We start from the raw sequence: 26309 nt of genomic DNA, 5'->3' as shown, positions 1-26309 counted from the left end.
TATACTCAGATGTAGTAATTTCTCTAATTCATATCTGTTAATAGAATAGAATAGAATTTTATTGGCCAAGTGTGATTGGACACACAAGGAATTTGTCTTGGTGCAAATGCTCTCAGTGTACATAAAATAAAATATACATTTGTCAAGAATCATGTGGTACGACACTTAATGATTGTCATAGGGGGTCAAATAAGCAATGAAGAAGCAATATTAATAAAAATCTTAGGATATAAGCAATAAGTTACAGTCATACAGTCAACATGGGAGAAAATGGGTGATAGGAATGATGAGAAAAACTAGTAGAATAGAAGTGCAGATTTAGTGTTGAGGGAATTATTTGTTTAGTAGAGTGATGGCGTTCGGAAAAAAACTGTTCTTGTGTCTAGTTGTCTTGGTGTGCAGTGCTCTGTAGCGATGTTTTGAGGGTAGGAGTTGAAACAATTTGTGTCCAGGATGTGAGGGGTCAGTAAATATTTTTCCTGCCCTCTTTTTGACTCGTGCAGTATACAGGTCCTCAATGGAAGGCAGGTTGGCAGCAATTGCTTTTTCTGCAGTTCTGATTGTCCTCTGAAGTCTGTGTCGGTTCTGTTGGGTTGCAGCACCAAACCAGACAGTTGTAGAGGTGCAGATGACAGACTCAATGATTCCTCTGTATCAGCAGCTCCTTGGGCAGTTTGAGCTTCCTGAGCTGGCGCAGAAAGAAACAAACATTAATTTATATATATATACCACCTGATATAGGGGAAAATGTCAATTCTAAGTGTATTAAATTAGACATACAAATTTTGATTTCTTCAGCAAAAAGAAATAAGAGTATGTCACTATCTTTCTAACATATGCTATTAAGTATGTTTCCTTTTGAGATCTCTGTCTTTTGTTCAAGACTAAATCTTCTAGGAGATAGTTATTGACGAATTTTGTCCCATAAATTGCTATGACAACCCAATAGTCTCTCTCAGTACTATTTTTCCCTACTGAATGACACTGAGCTAATAGTTGAAATATTTGTTTCCCAGATTCAAATAGTCTGATCTGCATTGTGTGTAAAAACTGAAGTCTTAGAAACATAGAAACATAGAAGACTGACGGCAGAAAAAGACCTCCTGGTCCATCTAGTCTGCCCTTATACTATTTTCTGTATTTTATCTTAGGATGGATATATGTTTATCCCAGGCATGTTTAAATTCAGTTACTGTGGATTTATCTACCACGTCTGCTGGAAGTTTGTTCCAAGGATCTGCTACTCTTTCAGTAAAATAATATTTTCTCATGTTGCTTTTGATCTTTCCCCCAACTAACCTCAGATTGTGTCCCCTTGTTCTTGTGTTCACTTTCCTATTAAAAACACTTCCCTCCTGGACCTTATTTAACCCTTTAACATATTTAAATGTTTCGATCATGTCCCCCCTTTTCCTTCTGTCCTCCAGACTATATAGATTGAGTTCATGAAGTCTTTCCTGATACGTTTTATGCTTAAGACCTTCCACCATTCTTGTAGCCCGTCTTCGGACCCGTTCAATTTTATCCATATCTCTTTGTAGGTGAGGTCTCCAGAACTGAACACAGTATTCCAAATGTGGTCTCACCAGCGCTCTATATAGTGGGATCACAATCTCCCTCTTCTGCTTGTTATACCTCTAGCTATGCAGCCAAGCATCCTACTTGCTTTTCCTACTGCCCAGTAGGCTTGTGTTTCACCCTTCCCACTGCCTTCATGTGGGCGTACAAAGCCAACTTGGAGCTTAAACAAAGTACAAAGCAATTAATTTGACTAATTAATCCAGTTATCAGAGAAAGATACCTCTTTTTAAAAGTCGTATTTATTTATTTATTTAAAAAAATTATATGGCCATTCATTTTAAACAACCAGCATACAATATTCAGAGATATGAAAGCATTAAACTCAGGTCAAAACTGTTGTTTCCAAATGATAAACTGACTGCCAGTGATTGTATGGTTATCACTTAACTACAGGCAAGTTAAGATGAGTGCCGTTAATCAGCTTTTTGGAGTTCATGACACATTCTTGAGCTTGGTGGACTTTCATCCTTGATTCATCTGGCACATTTTCAGGATGACTGTTAGCAGAGTCAGCTTAGGTTCTAGATTGCTGCCCTTGATAACTTGATACCTTGGTTTCTTGAGGATCCAATTTGTCTGGAGCAGACTCCTTTTCATTCTTACTTGGAAGAGACTATGAAACACAAAGCAATTCTTCTGTGTCAATTATACATACCTGAAAGTGATATTCATTCATATACAAACTAGTTCAATTTTGCCTAGTTCAAAGCCTCAACAATATCACCCACGTGCTGGCACCTAAGTGAGTTTTTGTGTGTGTCTCTGTCTTCATCCATCCATCCACCCACCCACCCACCCATCCATCCATCCATCCATCCATCCATCCATCCACCCATCCCTCCATCCCTCCATCCCTCCCTCCATCCCTCCCTCCATCATCCATCCATCCCGCCATCATCCATCCATCCCTCCCTCCCTCCCTCCCTCCACCCATCCCTCCATCCCTCCCTCCATCCCTCCATCATCCCTCCCTCCATCCCTCCATCCCTCCCTCCATCCCTCCCACCACCCCTCCACCCACCCATCCCCCCATCCCTCCCTCCCTCCCTCCCTCCATCCCTCCCTCCCTCCCTCCATCCATCCATCTAGTAAAACAGAAGTATGTATAATTGACACAGAAGAATGGCTTTAGTTACAAATAAAAACTAGCAAATTTAGACAGAGATGTAAGGAGAAGGGAAAGGTCATTCTTTTTAAGCAATCCAACAACATTAGGAAATTCTTTTATTTAAAACTATGTTTTGATAAGCACCAGAGGAACCATCTAATGAGGTAATGATACTGTTCTTAGCCTTTAGATTGGTTTGGGATTTTTTTTTTAGCTTGGAGCATAGGGGAAATAATGGGGAGGGGCAGAATCTAATCTCAGTAAAACTTTGGAGAGTATGTTAATTATTACTGATTACCTTTCCATAACCAACCCATTTGAAGAATTTGCCACCTGCAATCTTGATTAAATCAAACCTTTGGGGGTGGGTTGATGGGTTAGCTTATTTTTGATGATAGGTTTATTTTCTCTTGGAAAAAGCCTCCCCAAAGATACCTTTTCTGAGGCATCCTGCTTCCATTCCTAATATCATTTGCTCCCAATAGAGCTTCACAAGAAGTCAAATGAACAGTCTTTGATTTAGATGTCCAGAATGACAAGCTAAATCTTTTCTTACTGCCCCAAGGATCTCTTTCATAACTCTTCCAAGACCTTGAAATAGCACCACAGTATTATTTCTGTCATACACAGAAGAGTACTTGCACGAATGTGGTTCAGTGTCCTACCCTCAATATTGATGGAAGAAAATCCAGTAATATTCCTTAAGTGGAACACTTCTATATTTGATAAGAGACTGCTATTGAGTCGGCTACTAAAATCAATAGAATAGAATAGAATAGAATAGAATTCTTTATTGGCCAAGTGTGATTGGACACAGAAGGAATTTGTCTTTGGGCATATGTTCTCAGTGTACATAAGGAGAATAAAATACATTTTTATTTATTTATTTATTTTGTCCAATACACAATACATATTGAAGAGGATAGACATGAAGTATTATATATAAAGAAAATATATAAAAGTAGAGGAGAAGATATATGAAAGGAAGAAAAGATGAGATAAGGAGAGACAATTGGATAGGGGACGAAAGGCAGGCTAGTGCACTTATGTACGCCCCTTACTGACCTCTTAGGAACCTGGAGAGGTCAATCGTGGATAGGCTAAGGGAGAAATGTTGGGGGTTAGGGGTTGACACTACTGAGTCCGGTAAAGAGTTTCACGCTTCGAAAACTCGATTGCTAAAGTCATATTTTTTACAGTCAAGCTTGGAGCGATTAATATGAAGTTTGAATTTGTTGTGTGCTCTTGTGTTGTTGCGGTTGAAGCTGAAGTAGTCATTGACAGGCAGGACGTTGCATCATATGATTTTGTGGGCAATACTTAGATCGTGTTTTAGGCCTCGTAGTTCTAAGCTTTCTAGAACTAGGATTGATAGTCTGCTTTTGTAGGGCATTCTGTTTCGAGTGGAGGAGTGAAGGGCTCTTCTGGTGAAGTATCTTTGGACATTTTCTAGGGTGTTGATGTCCGAGATGCGGTATGGGTTCCAGACAGATGAACTGTATGCAAGGATTGGTCTGGCACATTCATCAAGAATAAAAAGATACAACACTTAGTGATAATCTGCAGAGAGGGGCGGCATACAAATCTAAATAATAAATAAATAAATAAATAAATAAATAAATAAATAAATAAATAAATAAATAAATAATCAAAGTTACTAATAGGTATCTAATAGTACTAGGAAACAAGTAAAAACAATATAAATTAAAAGATTCAAGTATATGGTTGTAGTAATAAGTGGGAAGAGATGGATAGTAGTGAGGAATAATAATCATAATAGTAATACAATCTTAATAAATTATTTGACAGTGTTGTGGGAATTAGTTGTTAAGCAGAGTGATGGCATTCTTGAAAAAAACAGTCCTTGTGTCTAGTCATTCTGGTATTCAGTGCTCTATAGCAGTGATGCCGAAAGAGAGTGGGTATGCGCTATCACACATGCGTGAGTGCCCACACCTATAATTCAATACCTGGGGAGGATGAAAAGAGCTTCCTTTGCCTCTCGGAGACCCTCTGGGAAAAGGCCTGTTTCCCAACTTCTCATGGGCCCAGTAGACTTGTGGTTTGCCCTCCCCAGGTTCCAAAGGCTTCCCTGGACCTGGGCGAGGGTAAAAATGCTCTCCCTCACCCCCACCCCCGAGGCTCTCTCTCTAACTAATACAACCAGTATACACATAAATATGCTAAAACTTAAGGATGTCAGATGTATTCAGAGAGGTGAACAGAATCAATGGTAATGAGCCGGGGTGGCGCAGCAGGTAGAGTGCTATACTGCAGGCCACTGAAGCTGACTATAGATCTGAAGGTCAGCGGTTCAGATCTCATCACCGGCTCAAGGTTGACTCAGCCTTCCATCCTTCCGAGGTGGGTAAAATGAGGACCCGGATTCTGGGGGCAATAGGCTGGCTCTGTTAAAAAGTGCTATTGCTAACATGTTGTAAGCCTCCCTGAGTCTAAGGAAAAGGTCGGCATAAAAAAAATCAAATGAATGAATGAATGAATGAATGAATGAATGAATGAATGAATGAATGAATGAATGAGATCTTTTGACAACATAAGCAACATAAGCAGCAAAGCACATTTGGACAAAAAAGGTAGGCAGAAAGGTGCACTTGGGGGCAATAGCCTAGCTCTGTTTAAAAATGCTATTGCTAACATGTTGTAAGCCTGAGTCTAAGGAGAAGGGCGGCATAAAAATAAATAAATAAATAAATAAGCAAGCAAGCAAGCAAGCAAGCAAGCAAGCAAGCAAGCAAGCAAGCAAGCAAGCAAGCAAGCAAGCAAGCAAGCAAGCAAACAAACAAACAAACAAACAAACAAACAAATAAAACATTTCATCTGCCAGTTCACAGCATAGGAAATCTTTCAAGGGTCTCATTATAGCATATAATCCATAAACTGCAAGAACAACATACAAACACTTACATGGGGCTCACTACTGAATATTTGCAGGTAGATCACAGAAAATAGAAAATTAATCCTGTGATTCAAAAAAAAACCCAAAAAAACAAAAAAAGGAGCACAAAAACTTGCAGATACATGGGAGAGAAGACAGAAACATGGTCATGGTTGTGCTGTCATATATCTAACTTGCCTAGAATTCAGTTCCTCACCAGTTTAGTCTCTATTTTGAAACTGAGAGTGGTAGGATAGGATTTATCTGATTAATCTTTATCCCACACAATTTAGTACTTTAACTAAATTTAGTACTTTAACAATTTAGTACTTTAACTTTCACCTTCAACCGCAACAACACACGAGCACAAAATTGATTTAAACTAAATGTCAAACACTCCAAACTTGACTGCAAAAAATACGACTTCAGCAACAGAGTAACCAACGCCTGCAATGCACTACCTGACTCTGTGGTTTCTACTCCTAACCCCAAAACCTTTAACCTTAGACTGTCTACAATTGACCTCTCCCCCTTTCTAAGAGGTCTGTAAGGGGCGTGCATAAGCGCACCATTGTGCCTACCGTCCCGGTCCTATTGTCTTCTTTGTTACTTTTTATCATTACTTATCTAATGTTTTATTTGTACAAATTACCACCTACAATTGTTTGACAAAATAAATACATAAAAATAAAATAAAAATAAACTACTGCATCCCGTTTTCGTCACCACAATATAAAAAAGATGTTACAAATCTAGAAAGAATGCAGAGTAGCCAAGATGAGAAATAGACTGGAGGATAAAACATATAAATAATGGTTACTGGAATTGGGTACGTCTAGTTTAATGAAAAGAAGGACTAGGGGTTGATATGATAGAAGTGTTCCAATATCTAAGGGTTTGCCACAAGGAAGTGGCTGTCAAACGATTCTCTAAAGCAGTGATTTTCAACCTTTTTTGAGCAGCGGCACATTTTTTACATATACAAAATCATGGGGCACATTGAGAGGGGGGGAGTGGAGGGGTGTAAAAAAAGTTTGGACAAAAAATTTATCTCTCTCTCTCTTTTCCTCCCTTTCGATCTATTTCTCTCCCTCTTTCTCTCTCTTCCTTCCTTTCCCTCTCTCCATCCCTCTTTCTTTCTCTCTTCCTTCCTTCCTCTCTTTTTTGCTCTCTTTCTATCTCTCCCTCCTTCCCTGCCTTTCTTTCTCCCTCTCTCTCTTGCTTGCTTTCTCTCTCTCTCTTGCTTTCTCTCTCTTTCTCTCTTGCTTTCTTTCTCTCTCTTTCTTTCTCTCTCTTTCTCTCTCTCTCTTCCTTTCTCTCTCTCTTTCTCTCTCTTGCTTTCTCTCTCTCTCTCTTGCTTTCTTTCTCTCTCTCTTGCTTTCTCTCTCTCTCTCTCTCTTGCTTTCTTTATCTCTCTCTCTTTCTCTCTCTTGCTGAGCTTCACGGCATACCTGACCATGTCTCGCGGCACACTGGTTGAAAAACACTGCTCTAAAGCACTTGGAGGGAGTACAAGAAGCAATGGATGGGAAATAATTAAGGAGAGAAGCAGCTTAGAACTAAGGAGAAAAGTCCTGATAGAACAAGACATCAATGGAAAAACTTGCCTCCAGAAGTTGTCAATTCACCAATGCTGAAAGTTTTAAAGAAAAGATGGGACAATCATTTGTCTGAAATGATGTGGTATGGCTTCCTACCGATCAGGGGGTTGGAGTAGAGTTATACTAGTTGGAGTTATACTATTTTATATCCAATGTTGGTAGATTGTACGTGCTGAAAAATCTAAATTTAGGGGACTCTGTAGAGCAGTTAGAACAAAAAGATGTTTATTTCAAAGTAGCGTATTCAAACAAAATATACCAAGACATTTAAGTAAAATGATATGTCTTATAAAGGAGAGAACGTAACATATTCATTTGTGAGTGTATGCAATTAGAGTTTGATAAAATAAGTAGCACTGTGTTCTTCCTTTTCTGAGACAACTGTTTCCTGACTAATCAGAGACTGAAGAACAGCTTTAAATCTGCAGTCGGTTCAAGAAATTTAGAGATGTCAAGTATGTGATCCTGTCTCCGAAACAGGAAAGCAACTGACAAGTATGATTTTTAAAAAAAATCATTAATACAATATTCATTCTTGGAATAGCTTTTAAATTTTAGAAATATATGTAATACATATATATCGCCATGTTTCTGATGCCCTCCCCAAGGAAGCAAATCTGATAGACACATTTTGTCAGCTTAGCCTTACCTTAAGACAGTGATGGTGAAGCTATGGCATGGGTACCACAGGTGGCACGTGGAGACCTATTTGTTGGCATGCAAGCCGTTGTCCTAGCTCAGCTCCAATGTGCATGTGTTTGCTGGCCAGCTGATTTTTGGCTCGCACAGAGGCTCAGGGAGGGTATTTTTGGCTCCCCCAGTGGCCGATTAGGTCCCACAGAGTTGTCCTTCTCCGGGTCCCGTCGACTAAGCAATGTCATCTGGTGGGACCCATGGGAAGAGCCTTCTCTGTGGTGGCCCCGGCCCTCTGGAACCAACTCACCCCCCAGAGATCAGAACTGCCCTCCCTCCTCGCCGTTCGCAAGTTGTTGAAAACTCACCTTTGTCGCCAGGCATGGGGAAATTGAGATCAGTAAGGGGCGTACATAAGCGCACTAGAGTGCCTTCCTTCCCCTGTCCTATAGTCTCTCCTATATCACATATATCTTCTCTACTATATCCTCTATAACCTTCATTGTGTATTACTGTGTATCGGACTAACTAACTAACTAATTAACTAATTAACTAACTAACTAACTAACTAACTAAATAAATAAAAATTGACATTTCCCTAACTAACTTGGTTTATGTATGGTTTGATTGGGTTGTGTGGTTATTTTATTACAAGGGTTTTTAAATTGTGTTTTTAAATATTGGATTTGTGCAATGTTTATCATTGTTGTGAGCCGCCCCGAGTCTTCAGAGAGGGGCGGCATACAAATCTAATAAATTATTATTATTATTATTACTGGGCCCACCCGAAGTTGGAAAACAGCTTGTTTCCAGCCTCCCCAGGCATTGAATTAAGGGTGTGGGCATTCACGCATGTGCGATAGCGTATACGCACACTCTTTTGGTACTCGAGGAAAAAGGGTTTGCCATCACTGTCTTAAGACAACTGTCTTTGATAACTCTGTTTTGTAATTAGTTTGTTTTTAAATTCCCAAACAATGTTTGAATAGTGACTTTTATTGTTCTCTATCTCTGTATTCTATTCAGTGTTCTTTCCAAATGATATTGATGTTGCTTTAAGTGACTTTATAACTCACTCTTTTCCTTGCTTGTTTTCCCTGCCAAAACTGTGCCGTTGTTTTGTGTTATTTTTGTGTTTTTTTAATTATTAAATGTGTTTAATAATTTGCAAACCACCCAGAGTCAATTGGAGTCAGGTGATTGTTGTGATTCCATCTGAGGCTCCTCAGGGAACGGCTGAACCTCTGCCGGCTCCATCCTCAGAGGGGGAGGATGAGGAACAGGAGGTGGAGGAGGAGGCCCAGGCAGACGGGGAGGAGGAAGGTCAGGCTGAGGGAGAGGGAGAACAGCCTGAGTCCCCCGGGATGGAGCTCTCCCCAGCAAGCAGCCTGGAGTCCTTAGCTGAGGATGCACAAGCCATAATTGATCTAAGGCAGAGAAGAGCAGCCCAGCGAAGGGGACAATTATCCAGGTATTTCCAGCACTAAATAGGTAACAGCTGGGTTTGGGTGTGGTTCTCCCCAGAAAGGCTGAAAAGGCAGGCCCACCCTTCCTGTAATTGTGGAGTATTATCTTTGGGAGTCCTGCGATCTGGCTGTGCTCTTTGGCGTCTCTGAATCTGGCTTGTGGCCTTGAAAGCTGAAACCTTGGGGGGAGGCATGGGTCTTATTCTCTACAGAGGTGTGTGTGCCAGCAAGAAGTTTGTTGTGTTGTCTGGCCGTCATGACTCTGCTGTGAAGCCTCCTAACAACCCTGTTTGTAAGAACAGTTTTGTCTCTGTGTTTGTTTTCCCAACTATAAAGTACCTTTGCTTTGACCAGCGTGTCTGGCTGCTTTTTCCAGTTGGTGTTGAAGTCTGGGGGCACCCAGACAGAACAGGTGATAATGTTATGATTATTAATATTAAAAATAACAGCAGCGAGATATAAAAATAGGATAATTGTATGACAGAATATATTAAGATTTCATAAGGATGGATATAACAAGACGATCTGAGATCATACTGCCATCTGCATTGGCCAACTAAGTAGTATACAATCTTATTGGCTGAATGTGTACAATCCTTGGCTAAAATATGAGTAATGTGATTAATATAGCCAAGAATTTGGAAGTGTCATATTTACCTTTTTCAATTATTTTCAATTTTTGATAAGCTAATTAGTTTATGGTCTATGCATTTTAAAAACTTGAAAATCTGGTATTTTTTTTTGCTTTATTATTTTATCATTCAGAAGTGTTATATAAATTACCAAGAAAGAAATCTATTTTTGTTTAACTTGTTTGGCTGTAAAAAAGCTGTCAGATACAAGATTTTCAATTTGAAATCTATAGATGCGTTTGTCATAAGACCCATAATGTTACATAAGGCTACAAACATTTAAGAATCTAAATTCTGTTGAATTGAAATACCAGGGAGAATCTATCTGCTTAAGACACTGAAAACTGGTATATTGTGCATAGTTTTCAGTACATAATTAACTATTGAAATAATTTTCATTCTTTGAATAAAACTTAATTGTGTCTAGCTGGTTATTTTCAGTGGCACATGTGTCATATCTTACATTTATTTTTAATCTCTTAATAGAAATGTTTGCATTGATTTTTATGAATGCACACATATTTTTTAACCATGAGAAATTGTGTAGTTCTTATTGGGCATTTTAGTTAAGAAATGTCACAAACTACTGTGGGCATCCAAGCTTCAAAATAAAGCAGGATCCACAGTAAAGCTTTATTAATTAAAAAGAAACAGAAAAAATAAAGCAAGGAAAAAAAACTCCATTGAGGTTTATGCAAATCTAAGTCTCAGTACGTTAATTCCTATGAAAGAGCTTTCCATATTCATATTTCAATCTATAAGATGCATTCTACCCAAGATGAATTCTCTTCAGTTTTAATAAAAGAAAACACATAAAAAATGTTTAGGCAAAATACTTAAACCACTAGTAATGATATTATGAAAGCCAGATAGTGAGTTACTAAGGCCAGATAACATGAAATGATATTGACATTTGTTGATAGACGCTAAATACTAAATATTTTTATTAGGCAAGGAGAACAAGTGGCTAAGACATTTTGTTCTGCAGGAGATACCCACTCACACACATTTGCAAATTCCAAGCCATGCTGTGGCATTAGAACAAATTCTGAGGCTTTAAAAAAGTCCCCATAGATTGAAATGGTTCAAGTCTTGACCAAAATTTGTTGATTTATTTGGTGTGATTTCTCCACCACTTCAGTTCAAAAAGACTTTAGTTAGTCTATAGATACTAATGATCAGGGTGGGTTCCACTTACCTTCACCACCGGTTTGCATCGCGATGTTTCGCGTGCACGATTGCTATGTGTCCCCTCGTGCAATTCTGCTTTCACACATGCTCAGTAGCTATAATCAGCCTGAAACAGAGCTGAGGAGCTGATCATTTATTTATTTTATTTATTTATTTATTTTATTTATTTATTTTGTCCAATACAGAATGAGGGTTTTAGTGGGTATACACATGGTAAAATACATAATGAAGGTTATAGAGCAGTGGTTCTCAACCTTTCTAAGGCCGCGGCCCCTTAATACAGTTCCTCATGTTGTGGTGACCCCCAACCATAAGTCTAGTGCCAATTCTCCCAACAGAGTTTTGAGCTGATTGGCAGGAAGGTCAGAGAGACACCCCCACTGTAAACGCCTGATTGGTCGGATTGTAAAAATATGTTCCAAGATGCCAGAATAGAAGCTTTAGTTCCTAATACCAGGGGAAATTTGTCTTTTCTCAGGGTCTCGGGCGACCCTCATGAAATGGTCATTCGACCCCCAAAGGGGTCCCGATCCCCAGGTTGAGAACCACTGTTATAGAGGATATACTCATAGTAAAATACTGTATATCTAAGAAAGAATAGAAGAGAATATATAGGAATAAAACATACCAATGAAAGAATAGAAGAAGAGATATAGGAATAGAAGAAAGGTATAGGAGATATAGGAGAGCAATAGGACAGGGGACGGAAGGCACTCTAGTGCACTTGTACTCACCCCTCAGCTGTGCTTCGTGCAAAAGAATAAAGGTAAGTACAGTGCTCAAAAAAATAAATAAAGGGAACACTCAAATAACACATCCTAGAGCTGAATGAATGAAATATTCTCATTGAATACTTTGTGTTCTGTCTGGGTCCCCCCAGACGCCAACACCAACCAAAAAGAGTAGCCAGACACACTGGTAAAAAGCAAAGGCAGTTTATATCATTCAAAGCAAACACAGGTAACAAAAACTGTTCTTACAGACAGGAACACTATGAAGCTTCACAGAGGTTTCACGAAGGCCAGGCAATAAAACAGGATTCTTGCTGGCAAAAACAACGCTGGAGATAATAAAACCCACGCCTCCCCCAAGTCTTCCAGACTTCTAGGCCACAAGCCAAGATCAGAGACACTGAGAATCGAAGCAAGGTCACAGGACTCCCAATTGATAACTCTCCACAAGACTGTAAGGGTGGGCCTGCCTTTTCAACCCTGCTGAGGAGAACCACACCCAAACCCAGCTGTTGCCAATTCAGGGATGGAAATACCTTTCTAATTGGCCCCGTCTTTGAGCTGCACGTCGCTGCTTCATGTCTATTATAGCCTGTGCGTCTTCATCCAATGAATCCAGGCTACTAGCTGGGGAGAGCCCCCCCCCCCGGGGGTCTCAGGCTGCTCTCCCTCCTCCTCTTCCTGACGTTCCTCTCCCCCGTCTGCCTGGTCCTCCCCCTCCTGTTCACTGTCCTCCTCCTCTGGGCATGGATCCGGCAGAGATCCAGCCGGTCCCTGAGGAGCCTCAGGCTGAAGCACAACACTTTGTTCTGTACAAAATTAAATGTGCTGACAACAAAATGAAATTGATTGTCAATCAGTGCTGCTTCCTAAGTGGACAGTTTGATTTCACAGAAGTTTGATTTACTTGGAGTTATATTCTCTTGTGTAAGTGTTCCCTTTATTATTTTGAGCAGTATATAAACCCGGGGTTGGTAGGGTTCCTTTTCAAGCAGCAGCAGAGCAAAATACCTTCAACAGTAAAAAGTTCAGGAAAAAAAATTGAAAAAAAGATGGAGTTCCAAGAAAGGGAACCACTCTCTCAAAGAGAGGAGGAGAGTTCTACACATTGTTTGTTTTCAAGTTTGGTTTGTGAGTCCCATTCCAATGAGTCACATAAATTAAATGTATCGGATAAGGCGGCTGCAGGTAAGTTACTTACTGGAGCAGAGTGTCTGTTTGTGGTATAATCTTCTATTTTCTGCTGCTTCAATGGCTTGGATGAGCTCTGTGTTGCTGGGTGCTCTTTCTCTCCTTTTCCCCATCCTTAGAAATCCTGGCTTGTAATATTATTAAAATGTATCTAAAACAAATGGTAGCCATTTGTGCTTTTATCAAAGTCCAGTATAGATTAAAAATATATTAAAAATGAGTTAAAATATAAAATATTTTGAGTCTACAGAGAGGGGCGGCATACAAATCTAAATAATAATAATAATAATAATAATAATAATAATAACAACAACAACAACAACAATAATAATAAATATGTTAAAAATATAAAAAGAGTTGTATATATAGATAGAATAGAATTCTTTATTGGCCAAATGTGATTGGACAGACAAGGAATTTGTTTTGGCGCATATGCTCTCAGTGTACATAAAATAAAAGATACACTTGTCAAGAATCATGAAGTACTGTACAACACTTAATGATTGTCATATATAAAACAAAAACCTAATTTGCTTTTGGAGGAGCTTTTTATAGCCGGTGCTGGCTCCCTCCGTCTTAGCTCTACCCTCCTGTTCTGTCGGGCTCTCTGGTAGAATCCTCCCGAAAATTCAAAAGTACAAATTTCAGACACACACACGTTTGACAATTCAAAACAATGTTCTTTATAACGGAAATTCAAATAAACTAAGCACTCTTTTTGTATAGCAAAGAGCACTCGTCTCCAAACAACCTGGTAATTTGTACAAGTCCCTTATCAGTTCTGAGATACTTAGCTTGCAGCTGTGAGGCAATTCACAGTCCTTCTTTCACAAAGTGAAACATACTTTGCTCTGCTTTAGTTTCAAAGCGGGGAAAAATCAGCACACAAAGGTCGAAGTCAGGCACGAAGCACAACGATCAGATAATCCTCCACAATGGCCAAACCCACAAGCTGCTATTTATAGCAGCCTCACTAATTACCACAGCCCCCACCCAACCACAGGTGGCCTCATTTTCTTTGATAATAATCTCTCAGTTGTTGTTTCCTATGCATCACTCTCCGCATGCGTGACTGTATCATTAACTCTTATTCTGAATCCAAGGAGAAGAGAGATAATTGATCTCCTTCTGGGCTGTCTGCCACACTCTCCTCCTCCCTGTCACTCATGTCTTCTTGGTCAGAGGAGCCTTCATCATCAGATTCCATCGGGAGCAAAACAGGCCTGCGGCATGTGGATGTCTCCCACACATCCACAGTCCTTGGGGCAGGAGCTGGGCCAGAGCTAACCACAACACCTCCCAGCAGCAGGAATTAGAAAGAACATATATGTAAGATAACTAAAACTACCATCAGGATCTCAATCAGAAGAACTGAACTAGCTTAAGACAAAAAGAACCGTATCAAAATCATACTGGTAGCAAAATATAGTGATGTCCTCCTAAGAACTTAATTTATTTATTAGACTTGTATGCCGCCCCTCTCCATAGACTCGGGGCAGGCTCACAACAGTGATGAAGGCAATACATAATAACAAATCTAATAATTAAAATCTAAAAAATAACAATAGTGCATTTAAAAATCTAAAAACAAGGAACCCCAATATATAAATACATGCATACAATCCTATCATACACAAATACTACATAGGCAGGGGGAGATGTCTCAGTTCCCCCACACTTGACGACAGAGGTGGGTTTTGAGGAGCTTACGAAAGGCTAGGAGAGTGGGGGCAGTCCTGATCTCTGGAGGGAGCTGATTTCAGAGGGTTGGAGCCGCCACAGGGAAGGCTCTTCCCCTGGGTCCTGCCAGACGGCATTGTTTAGTCAACGGGACCCGGAGAAGACCAACTCTGTGGGACCTAACCGGCGCTGGGATTTCTTGAAAAGGCTCTTCGATTTTTTGGAGATTGAGCATTTTGGATCAACCCAGTGTACAGTGATACCTCATCTTACAAACGCCTCATCATACAAACTTTTCGAGATACAAACCCGGGGTTTAAGATTTTTTTGCCTCTTCTTACAAACTATTTTCACCTTACAAATCCACCGCCGCCGCTGGGATGCCCCGCCTCCGGACTTCCGTTGCCAGCGAAGCACCCGTTTTTGCGCTGCTGGGATTCCCCTGAGGCTCCTCTCCATGGGAAACCCCACCTCTGGACTTCCGTTGACAGCGAAGGACTTGTTTTTGCACTGCTGGGATTCCCCTGCTGGGATTCCCCTGCAGCATCGCAAAAACACAGAAGTCCAGAGGTGGGGTTTCCTATGGAAGGGAACCTCAGGGGAATCCCAGCAGCGCAAAAACGGGCGTTTTGGCTGGCAAAAGGGGTGAATTTTGGGCTTGCACGCATTAATCACTTTTCCATTGATTCCTATGGGAAACATTGTTTCGTCTTACAAACTTGTCACCTTAAGAACCTCGTCCCGGAACCAATTAAGTTTGTAAGACAAGGTATCACTGTATTCATTTCATAATGTAGAAACACGGTTTCCTGAAATGCTCTCTTCAGTTTATTTAATAGGAGGTTGCTTTTGATTGAATATGCAGAAAACATGCACTCCTAATGCTTCGTTTAATGAGTGTATAGGAAACTCCTCCTTTTAATAGCACTAGAAAGTTAGATGTATTACATAATTAATACTTTCTTTAGTCAGACATTAATGCCACAATAAATAATTCTTCAGAAAGCATATTTTCAGGGCCAAAACACTCAATGATAAATACTATGTGGCATTTTGTTCCTGCAAATGGAAAATATGACCTCATTGCATGTGCTATAATAAAATGCATTTAAAAAGGTAAGATGAATATAACAGACCACTAACTTTAGAACATATACATAGCAGAGATTAATACCAGAATACCAGTTACTTTGATTTTACAAATTGTCTCCCAGAGAAATAAATTTTCCTGCAGTTGCTGCTAAAATATAATGAATTAAACTTGCAAGGGAGTTTTGCAAGGGGATTAAACAAAAAACACACTTCATATATAGTTTATTGTATGTTCTTGAATTAATTTATTATCATAATTCTCAATTTAATGAAAATAGTGGAACAGTCCAAGAGGATGAGAATTGGAAGTGATATTTAAATACTGTTCTAAGCTTTGCAGAATGAAAATAGTCTTTTGCTATATTTCTAATTCCTTGCTCTACTACACAATATAATTTATCATATAACCCTATTGTTAAAAATACTAATTTCTAATTAGGATGTTATCATTTTTATTTTATTTATTCATTTGTCCAATACAGAAATACATAGGAAGAAAATAGACATGTGGTAATATATATAACGGTAAAAGTGAACTTAGAGGAGAGGATATATGAAAGGAAGAGAATATATATGATAGGTGAAAGAGAGGAAAGACAATTGGACAGGGGACGAAAGGCACACCAGTGCACTTATGTACGCCCCTTACTGGCCTCTTAGGAACCTGGAGAGGTCAATCGTGGAGAGTCTAAGGGAGAAATGTTGGGGGTTAGGGGTTGACACAATTGAGTCCGGTAATGAGTTCCATGCTTCGATAACTCGATTGTTGAAATCATATTTTTTACAGTCAAGTTTGGAGCGGTTCGTATTAAGTTTGAAGCTGTTTCGTGCTCTTGTGTTATTGCGGTTGAAGCTGAAGTAGTCATTGACCGGTAGGACGTTGCAGCATATGATCTTGTGGGCAATACTCAAATCGTGTTTTAGGCACTGTGGTTCTAGGCTTTCTAGGCCCAGGATTGTTAGTCTATTTTCATAGGATATTCTTTTTCCAGTGGACGAGTGAAGGGCTCTTCTGGTGAAATATCTTTGGACATTTTCAAGGGTGTTGATGTCTGAGATGTGGTATGGGTTCCAGACAGATGAGCAGTAGTCTAGGATGGGTCTGGCAAAAGTTTTGTAGGCTCTTGTGAGTAGTGTGAGATTGCCTGAGCAGAAGCTGCGTAGGATCAGGTTAACAAAATGTTGGCAAAATCTGTGCCGGATGATATATCAAGTGAAGGTGAGGTGCTTGGCTCTAGGGCCTTAACTGAGATCTATAAGTTTCTGCTCCTTATAACTTGTGCATCATAAAAAAAGAACTATTAACCACTGAAAGGAGAATATCACATTCATTTTATCCATGTGTGCATGCAACCAGACTTAGATAAAACTTTGTGTTAATAAATACTTACTGAAAATATTACAATAGTTTGCTTCTGTAACACAAGACCCCCTTCCGCAAAATAAGCAAAGAATCTTATCAATGCTACAATCAAATACTAATTCTGAAGTGTTGTACATTTATACAAGAGTAAGGGGGGGGGGGCTGCTTGTGCAAAGCATCAAAATGTAATGAACAATCAAGAACTGTCATCCATTGCTTTGTATCACCAGCTGAATGGCCTTCACAATAATGCGGTCTGGGATTATTGTTCTGTTTTAAAGTGCTAATATTAGCCCAAAATATAATCACAATTATTTCAGATACTAATTGCATGCTCTCTTTTTGGCAATTGTCAGTTGTCTTTGCAACATGCTTTATATAGGTTTAGAGAAAGGCTGTTAATAAGTGGTTTCGGAGGGCAAGTCTTTCCATGTTCTTCTGGTACAGCAGGTTATCAGGCTCCCAAGCTTTCTGAATATGAACCGAGGAATGTTGACACCAGGCAATGTGGGAGATGCTAAAACCAAATATTTAGCAGGATTAAACATGGGAGGGATTAATGAAGAGTAGGCAAGTCCCTTAAATTTGCTTTCCTTCCTACTGGAGTTGAGCAGCAACTGGTATCCAACATAATGAATTAAATAGTCTTAAAAATATGAGAACTGACATGCTAAAGTTGAGAAACGCTAATATATTGTAGAAGTTTAAAAATTTTCCAGTGGAGGAAATTGTAAAGGCATAAAGCCACTTGGATTTAGGTTTGGGATGCAGTTTAGCCTGTCTGTCTGCTTGCCTGCCTGCCTGCCCCTCCTCTCTCTCTCTCCCTATCTACCTATCTATCTATCATCTATCTATCTATCTATCTATCTATCTATCTATCTATCTATCTATCTATCTATCTATCTATCTATCTATCTATCTACCTACCTACCTACCTACCTACCTACCTACCTACCTATCTAATCTAATCTATCTGTCTGTCTGTCTATCATCTATCTTTCTATCTATCTATCTATCTATCTATCTATCTATCTATCTATCTATCTATCATCTACCTATCTACCTATCTAATCTATCTGTCTGTCTGTCTGTCTGTCTGTCTATCATCTATCTATCTATCTATCTATCTATCTATCTATCTATCTATCTATCTATCTATCTATCATCTATCTATCATCTATCTATCTATCTATCTATCATCTCTCTCTCTCTCTCTCTCTCTCTCTCTATCTATCTATCTATCTATCTATCTATCTATCTATCTATCTATCTATCTATCTAGACATACTCGTCAAGTAGAAAATGGGTCAGTATAAGCTTGTTCACGTGCCTCTGCCCGTCCTTGCCTGCTTCCTAAAGCCCCCATGTAACAAGCTTAAATAGTTGGCAAAACAATTATCTTTGCAAGCCCAGTGAAAATTGAGCCATATGCCTATTCATTTGTTCACTGCTAACAAAGTCTCAGGAACAATTTATTCAAAGTAACCTTATACCGTATAATAATTTTAGCACAAAATTTAATTTTTGTACAAAAGAAATGCTAGTCTCTGTCAAATATCTCAAGTCTTATTTGTAAGAAAATAGAAAGTGGTTCTTTTGTGTCCCTGCTAATACAGTATTTTATAAAAGTCTGTTTAGCTTTTCACATATACTGCCAAAAGAATTTTTAGTTTGTGGCTTCTTGCAGTTATGACTTCCATCTGTTTCCCTTTATTCGTTTATCATTCCGGATTCCAATTTTCCCCTTTTGGTTTGGGATGGTATTTTATAGAGATTTATTTAAAAAAAAATCTCTGGTAAATTAAATTGAAAATGTATGTAATTATATATTTGCAGTTGAAAGTTCAGACTAGGACAGTGATGGCTAATCTTTTTGTGATTGTGTGCCAAAAGTGCATGCATGTGTGTGTGACACCCCCCCTCGGTGCCTCCCCGCCCCCTTCCACATGCTCAGCAGAGACCCGTGCACGGATACATAGAGGTGTGTGCAGCTATGCGGTGGAGCTGAGCTGGAGTGACAGCTCACGTGCCCACAGAGAGGGCTCTCCGTGCCGCCGATGGCATACGTACCATAGGTTCACCATCATGGAATTAGAACATTGAACTGCATTGTCCCATAGAGTGAAGATTCCATTTTTGAACATTGTGATAACTGCTTAATTTATAAATCTCTTTTTAATCTACCTTTTAAAGTTGGTTTAACTAGTCACTCATGCCCTCATCACCTCAAGGTTCGACTACTGTAATGCTCTCTACATGGGGCTACCTCTGAAGAGTGTTCGGAAACTTCAGATCGTGCAGAATGCAGTTGCGAGAGCAATTATGGGCTTCCCTAGGTATGCCCATGTCACCCCAACACTCCGCAGTCTGCATTGGTTGCTGATCAGTTTCCCATCACAATTCAAAGTGTTGGTTATGACCTATAAAGCCCTTCATGGCACCGGACTAGAATATCTCCGAGACCCCCTTTTGCCACACGAATCCCAGCAACCGGTTAGGTCCCACAGAGTTGGCCTTCTCCAGGTCCCGTTGACTAAACAATGTCATTTGGCGGGACCCAGGGGAAGAGTCTTCTCTGTGGCAGCCTTGACCCTCTGGAACCAGCTCCCCCCAGAGATTAGAACTGCCCCCACCCTCCTTGCCTTTCATAAACTTCTTAAAACCCACCTCTGCCGTCAGGCTTGGGGGAATTGAGACACCTCCCCCGGGCCTATACAGTTTATGCATGGTATGTTTGTGTGTAGGTTTTTTGCTTTTTAATAAGGGTTTTTTTTTTAGTGATTTTAAATTATTAGATTTGTTATACATTGTTTTTTTGTCGTTGTGACCCGCCCCGAGTCTACAGAGAGGGGCGGCATACAAATCTAATTATTGTTGTTGTTGTTGTTGTTGTTGTTATTGTTGTTGTTGTTATTATTATTATTATTATTATTATTATTATTATTATTATTATACAATCCTCTAAAAAAAGCAATCCTTTGTCAGTTATATATCGCATGAAGAAATGTATTTCTCTTGAATAACTGCTAGTCAATGTAATATTAATTGTCATTATCTAGTCTTTACAGAACTAATCCAGAACATTTAATATGATATCATGCCTTGGTTTTGTGGCTCTTTTTACTTACAAATAAAAGCTCCTCCCTTTTAAGTATTTTAAAAGGAGATGTTCCCCCTACCTGATCAGATAGTTCTTTCTACAAATGAATAAGGCACTATGCTGGAATAAATATTTTGAGATATGATTTCAAATTACACAGATATTTTCAACTAGAAACGTAACAGAAATTTGTTTAATAAAATTATGATGCTATTTATTACCATTACCTCACATCAAATAAGCTTTTTTCACATACAGATCACTTCATAAAGAAGAAAAATAACCAACATGGGTATTTTTTTCATGGTTAATTATAAATAGACTAAACTCTATTAATGCAGCTATCAAGTTATGGTTGGTTTTTCTCAAACTGCATATACATCGGTGTTTCCTTACATTAAGTTTCATCTCTCTTTTGTTAACTTTTGCTTTAGGCTGAGAAAATCATCCCAAACTATTATTTATTTATTATGTATGCATTTATTTATTTATTTCATTTATATCTCATTATCTACAGTGACTCTTGTCAGCATATAAATTTGCAGGGGATCTAGGCATTTATTATGAATGAATTGAAACTATTCAATGAATTTTGTTATTTCATGGTTCTTTTGATTATTTATAATTCAATGAACTTCTGAGTCTCATGTATGTATTTCAATACTAGTGTTAAAATCACCATCTTGAAAATATGAGGATGTTTTGTACACCGCATGAATCCCAGCGACAGATAAGGTCCCCCAGAGTTGGCCTTCTCCGGGTCCTGTCGACTAAACAATGTTGTTTGGAGGGCCCCAGGGGAAGAGCCTTCTCTGTGGCGGCCCTGGCCCTCTGGAACCAACTCCCCCCGGAGATTAGAATTGCCCCCACCCTCCCTGTCTTTCGTAAACTACTCAAGACTCATTTATACCGCCAGGCATGGGGGAGTTGAGATATTCCTTCCCCTAGGCCATTACAAGTTATGCATGGTATGTTTGTGTGTATGTTTGGTTTTATAATAAGGGTTTTTAGTTGTTTTATTATTGGATTGTCACATGCTGTTTTTATTATTGTTGTTAGCCGCCCCGAGTCTACGGAGAGGGGCGGCATACAAATCCAATAAATAATAATAATAAAAATAATAACAACAACAACAACAACAACAACAATAATAATAATGATAATAATAATAATAATTATTATTATCTATAGCTTCATTTTGATGCTTTGGCCAACACAAAAAACCTTCCATCTCGGTTCAACTAAGAATCCTAAAATATAGCAAATATTATCTGCGTTGAAATTTCCAGATAGTTACTGTAATCATTTTATTCTCATGTATTAGGAAAAAACTGGAATATGTACATTTAGGTATCTACAGTTCAACTGTTTTTTAATCTAACATTCTTTGTTAACAAGAATGGATAATACTAATTTAATCATATTCTTACAAAATATTTAAACATTTTGAATCTGAGCAACCATAATTCTATATTGCCATGCCTAGTTTCACTGCTAATTACTAAATACAGTAATGTCCCAGAAATAGAAAATTGCATTACTGTATAAATTAGTAACTAAAATTTATACTTTCCATCCAAGTAATTGTCAATGCTTTTTAAAATAAATGTTTGGTCCAACTTGTTGGATGTTGAAATCATTCATTGGCTACCTGTATAATCTAATTGTCAAATTGATTTTTTTTCATTTTCTCTCATTTAGTCATGACTACATTTCAGTTCTCTTTGAAAGCAAAATAAATGACTTTCATAAAAAATAGAATAGATTAGAATAGAATTTTTTTAAATTGGCCAAGTGTGATTGGACACACAAGAAATTTGTCTTGGTGCAGATGCTATCAGTGTACATAAAAGGAAAAGATACATTTGTCAAGAATCATGTGGTACAACACTTAATGATTGTCATAGGGGACAAATAAGCAATGAAGAAACAATCAATATTAATAAAAATCTTAGGATACAAGCAACAAGTTACAGTCATACAGTCCTAAGTGGGAGGAAAAGGATGATAGGAATGATGAGAAAAACTAGTAGAAATAGAAGTGCAGATTTAGTAAAAAGTCTGACAGTATTGAGGGAATTATTTGTTTAGTAGATTGATGGCATTTGGGAGAAAAACTGTTCTTGTGTCTAGTTGTCTTGGTGTGCAGTGCTCTGTAGCAACGCTTTGAGGGTAGGAGTTGAAACAGTTTATGTGCAGGATGTGAGGGGTCAGTAAATATTTTCATGGCCTTTTTTTTTTACTCGTGCAGTATACAGGTCCTCAATGGAAGGCAGGTTGGCAGCAATTGTTTTTTCTGCAGTTCTGATTATCCTCTGAAGTCTGGGTCGGTCTTGTTGGGTTGCAGCACCAAACCAGACAGTTATAGAGGTGCAGATGACAGACTCAATGATTCCTCTGTAGAACTGTATCAGCAGCTCCTTGGGGAGTTTGAGCTTCCTGAGCTGGTGCAGAAAGAACATTCTTTGTTTTGCTTTTCTGATGATGTTTTTGATGTTAGGTGACCATTTTAGGTCTTGAGATATTATAGAACCTAGAAATTTGAAGCTCTCTACAGTTGACACTATGTTGTCTAGTATTGTGAGAGGTGGAAGGATGGAAGGGTTTCTCCTAAAGTCTACCACCATTTCTACTGTTTTAAGTGTGTTCAGTTCTAGATTGTTCTCGTCACACCACAAGGATAGTTGTAAAGGTGGTAAAAGTACTTGCTACCCAACTGACAAGGACTGCTAATCTTTGATTCCCTGTAACCCTTCTTAAAGCAACAACTAAAAGTTACTTGGGACCAACCTATAATACTCTGACATCAGCCACCCATTCCTTAACAATGTCCTGATTCATGCAAATTCCATACTGATTTCTGTTTTCATAGTCATCATAATTATTCTTATTTTGCTTGTCAAGATAATAATTTTCCCAGATGGCTTAATTGGAGGAGTTTGTTTTTTTTTGGAATGGCTACCAACATTTAAGTCTTTAGGATTGTTTCAATCTCTGGGTTGTGTTCTGGTTAACTCTGGCCCAGCTCCTGCCCCAAGGACTGTGGATGTGGGGGAGACATCCACATGCTGCAGGCCTGTTTGGCTCCTGGTGGAATCTGCTGATGAAGGCTCCTCTGAACAAGAAGACATGAGTGACAGGGAGGAGGAGAGTGTGGCAGACAGCTCAGAAGGAGATCAATTATCTAGCTCCTCCTTGGATTCAGAACAAGAGTTAATGATACAGCCACACATGCGGAGAGCAATGCATAGGCAGCAACAACTGAGAGATTATTATCAAAGAAAATGAGGCCACCTGTGGTTGGGTGGGGCTGTGGTCATTAGTGAGGCTGCTATAAATAGCAGCCTGTGGGTTTGGCCATTGTGGAGGATTATCTGATCGTTGTGTTTCATGACTGCTTTGCTGACTTTGACGTTTTGTGTGCTGATTTTTCCCCGCTTTGAAACTAAACCAGAGCAAAGTGTGTTTCACTTTGTGAAAGAAGAAGGACTGTGAATTGCCTCACAGCTTCAAGCTAAGTATCACAGAACTGATAAGGGACTTGTACAAATTACCAATTTGTTTGGAGATGAGTGCTCTTTGCTATACAAAATGAGTGCTTAGTTTATTTGGATTTTCAGTATAAAGAACATTGTTTTGAATTTTCAAACATGTGTGTGTTTGAAATTTGTATCTGTGAATTTTTGGGAGGATTCTACCAGAGACCTCGACAGAACAGGTTCGGTAATACATTTCCCAAGGTCTTAATTAAAGGAGAGGTGAATTTCTATTTCTAAGTCTCATCTGTTTTACTGCAAAATTAATCTGATGAGAACTTCCTATCACACTATAGGATGTATTAATTATCTACTTGTGGGGAAACTTTCCTGCTCTTTACAGAAAGATATGTTCCACCACTTACTTGTTTAACATTGGTTATGTTAACTTCCACGTTGTAACTGTGAAACTCTTATTACTTCAAAGATTATTATTACAGTTTAATTACTTTTCTACTGTTACTGAAATATTTGCTTTATTAATTAAAAAAAAGATTTGTGCAATATTCTAAAAAGTCTTCCAAGTCAAATTAGTATGCTAGTTTAAGAAGCATATTATAGATTAAGCAAGAAAATATTGCCATAAATTTAGTTCTCTCTCGTTTTACTGTTGTGGTTAGCTCTGGCCCTGCTCCTGCCCCAAGGACTGTGGATGTGGGGGAGACATCCACATGCTGCAGGCCTGTTTTGCCCCCGGTGGAATCTGCTGATGAAGACTCCTCTGACCAAGAAGACATGAGTGACAGGGAGGAGGAGAGTGTGGCAGACAGCTCAGGAGGAGATCAATTATCTAGCTCCTCCTTGGATTCAGAACAAGAGTTAATGATACAGCCACGCATGCGGAGAGCAATGCATAGGCAGCAACAACTGAGAGATTATTATCAAAGAAAATGAGGCCACCTGTGGTTGGGTGGGGCTGTGGTAATTAGTGAGGCTGCTATAAATAGCAGCCTGTGGGTTTGGCCATTGTGGAGGATTATCTGATCGTTGTGTTTCATGACTGCTTTGCTGACTTTGATCTTTGTGTGCTGATTTTTCCCCGCTTTGAAACTAAACTAGAGCAAAGTGTGTTTCACTTTGTGAAAGAAGAAGGACTGTGAATTGCCTCACAGCTGCAAGCTAAGTATCACAGAACTGACAAGGGACTTGTACAAATTACCAATTTGTTTGGAGACGAGTGCTCTTTGCTATACCAAAAGAGTGCTCTGTTTATTTGAATTTTCGGTATAAAGAACATTGTTTTGAATTTTCAAACGTGTGTGTGTCTGAAATTGTACCTGTGCATTTTTTGGGGAGGATTCTACCAGAGAGCTCGACAGAACATTTTACAATGTACAATTTGAATATTTTGCAATATAGAATATTAGTTTTGTATCAGCGAAATGTGCAGTAGTTCACATAACTTTTCATATAATTAACCTGCCACTTTATCTTTGTCCATTATAACTTAATTTAGAATAATCTTTGTTTGTGTTCCCTTGACAGTAAGAGGACACCCAATACTAAAAACAGCTGATATTCGAGTTGCCGGTGCTCTTGTTGCTGCATCAATACGAGAGAGAAAGAAGAAGGAGAAAATGCAAGAAGAGGGAAGAAGTGGATTAGAAGACAGTGACTGAGTCAGGAAGCAAATCACAGACAAGCAACATCCAATTGAAATAATAGATGACAAATTATTAGCTTTAAGTTCAGTTTCCTCTAATGAAAATTTCCAATGTGGTAACGAAAAGTATTTCATTCTTAAAGAAGGTAATAGAAATACAGTGGTACCTCATCATACGAACTTAATTGGTTCCAGGAGGAGGTTCGTAAGGTGAAAAGTTTGTAAGATGAAACAATGTTTCCCATAGGGATCAATGTAAAAGCAAATAATGCGTGCAAATCCTTCAGGAAAATCCCAAACCTTAGAAGGGAGGCGAACAGAGGGCAGGGAGGAGCAGCTAAAGGGGGCGGGTGGAAGAAGCAAGGCTAGGCTAAAGGGTGAGTGGGAAGGAAGAAAGGCAAGGGGGGGTGCCCCTCCCTTTTCTTTCTTCAAAAGACACCGTTTCAGTGCCTTTGCAAGCATGCAAAATCTTTACTCCTCCAAGCTGCCCCTCCCTTTTCTTTCTTCAAAAGACACCGTTTCAGTGCCTTTGCAAGCATGCAAAATCTTTACTCCTCCAAGCTGCCCCTCCCTTTTCTTTCTTCAAAAGACACCGTTTCAGTGCCTTTGCAAGCATGCAAAATCTTTACTCCTCCAAGCTGCCCCTCCCTTTTCTTTCTTCAAAAGACACCGTTTCAGGGCCTTTGCAAGCATGCAAAATCTTTACTCCTCCAAGCTGCCCCTCCCTTTTCTTTCTTCAAAAGACACCGTTTCAGTGCCTTTGCAAGCATGCAAAATCTTTACTCCTCCAAGCTGCCCCTCCCTTTTCTTTCTTCAAAAGACACCGTTTCAGTGCCTTTGCAAGCATGCAAAATCTTTACTCCTCCAAGCTGCCCCTCCCTGTTCTTTCCTCAAAAGACACCGTT

General features: G+C 39.0%; 1 protein-coding gene across 1 annotated transcript in view; it reads left to right on the top strand.

The window, feature by feature from the left end:
- The window catches only part of IQCM (IQ motif containing M), a 154554-nt gene extending 129134 nt beyond the window's left edge, over positions 1–25420 (top strand). The window contains exon 12 of the mRNA XM_070758155.1: positions 25287–25420. Within this exon, the coding sequence (XP_070614256.1) occupies positions 25287–25420 (134 nt within the window). The remainder of the gene's footprint in view (positions 1–25286) is intronic.
- The last annotated feature ends 889 nt before the right edge of the window (positions 25421–26309 follow it).

Source organism: Erythrolamprus reginae, chromosome 7, assembly GCF_031021105.1.
Source record: "Erythrolamprus reginae isolate rEryReg1 chromosome 7, rEryReg1.hap1, whole genome shotgun sequence".
Taxonomy (NCBI): domain Eukaryota; kingdom Metazoa; phylum Chordata; class Lepidosauria; order Squamata; family Dipsadidae; genus Erythrolamprus; species Erythrolamprus reginae.
Note: the sequence above shows the minus strand (reverse complement) of the source record. Positions and strands in the feature narration are given on the sequence as shown.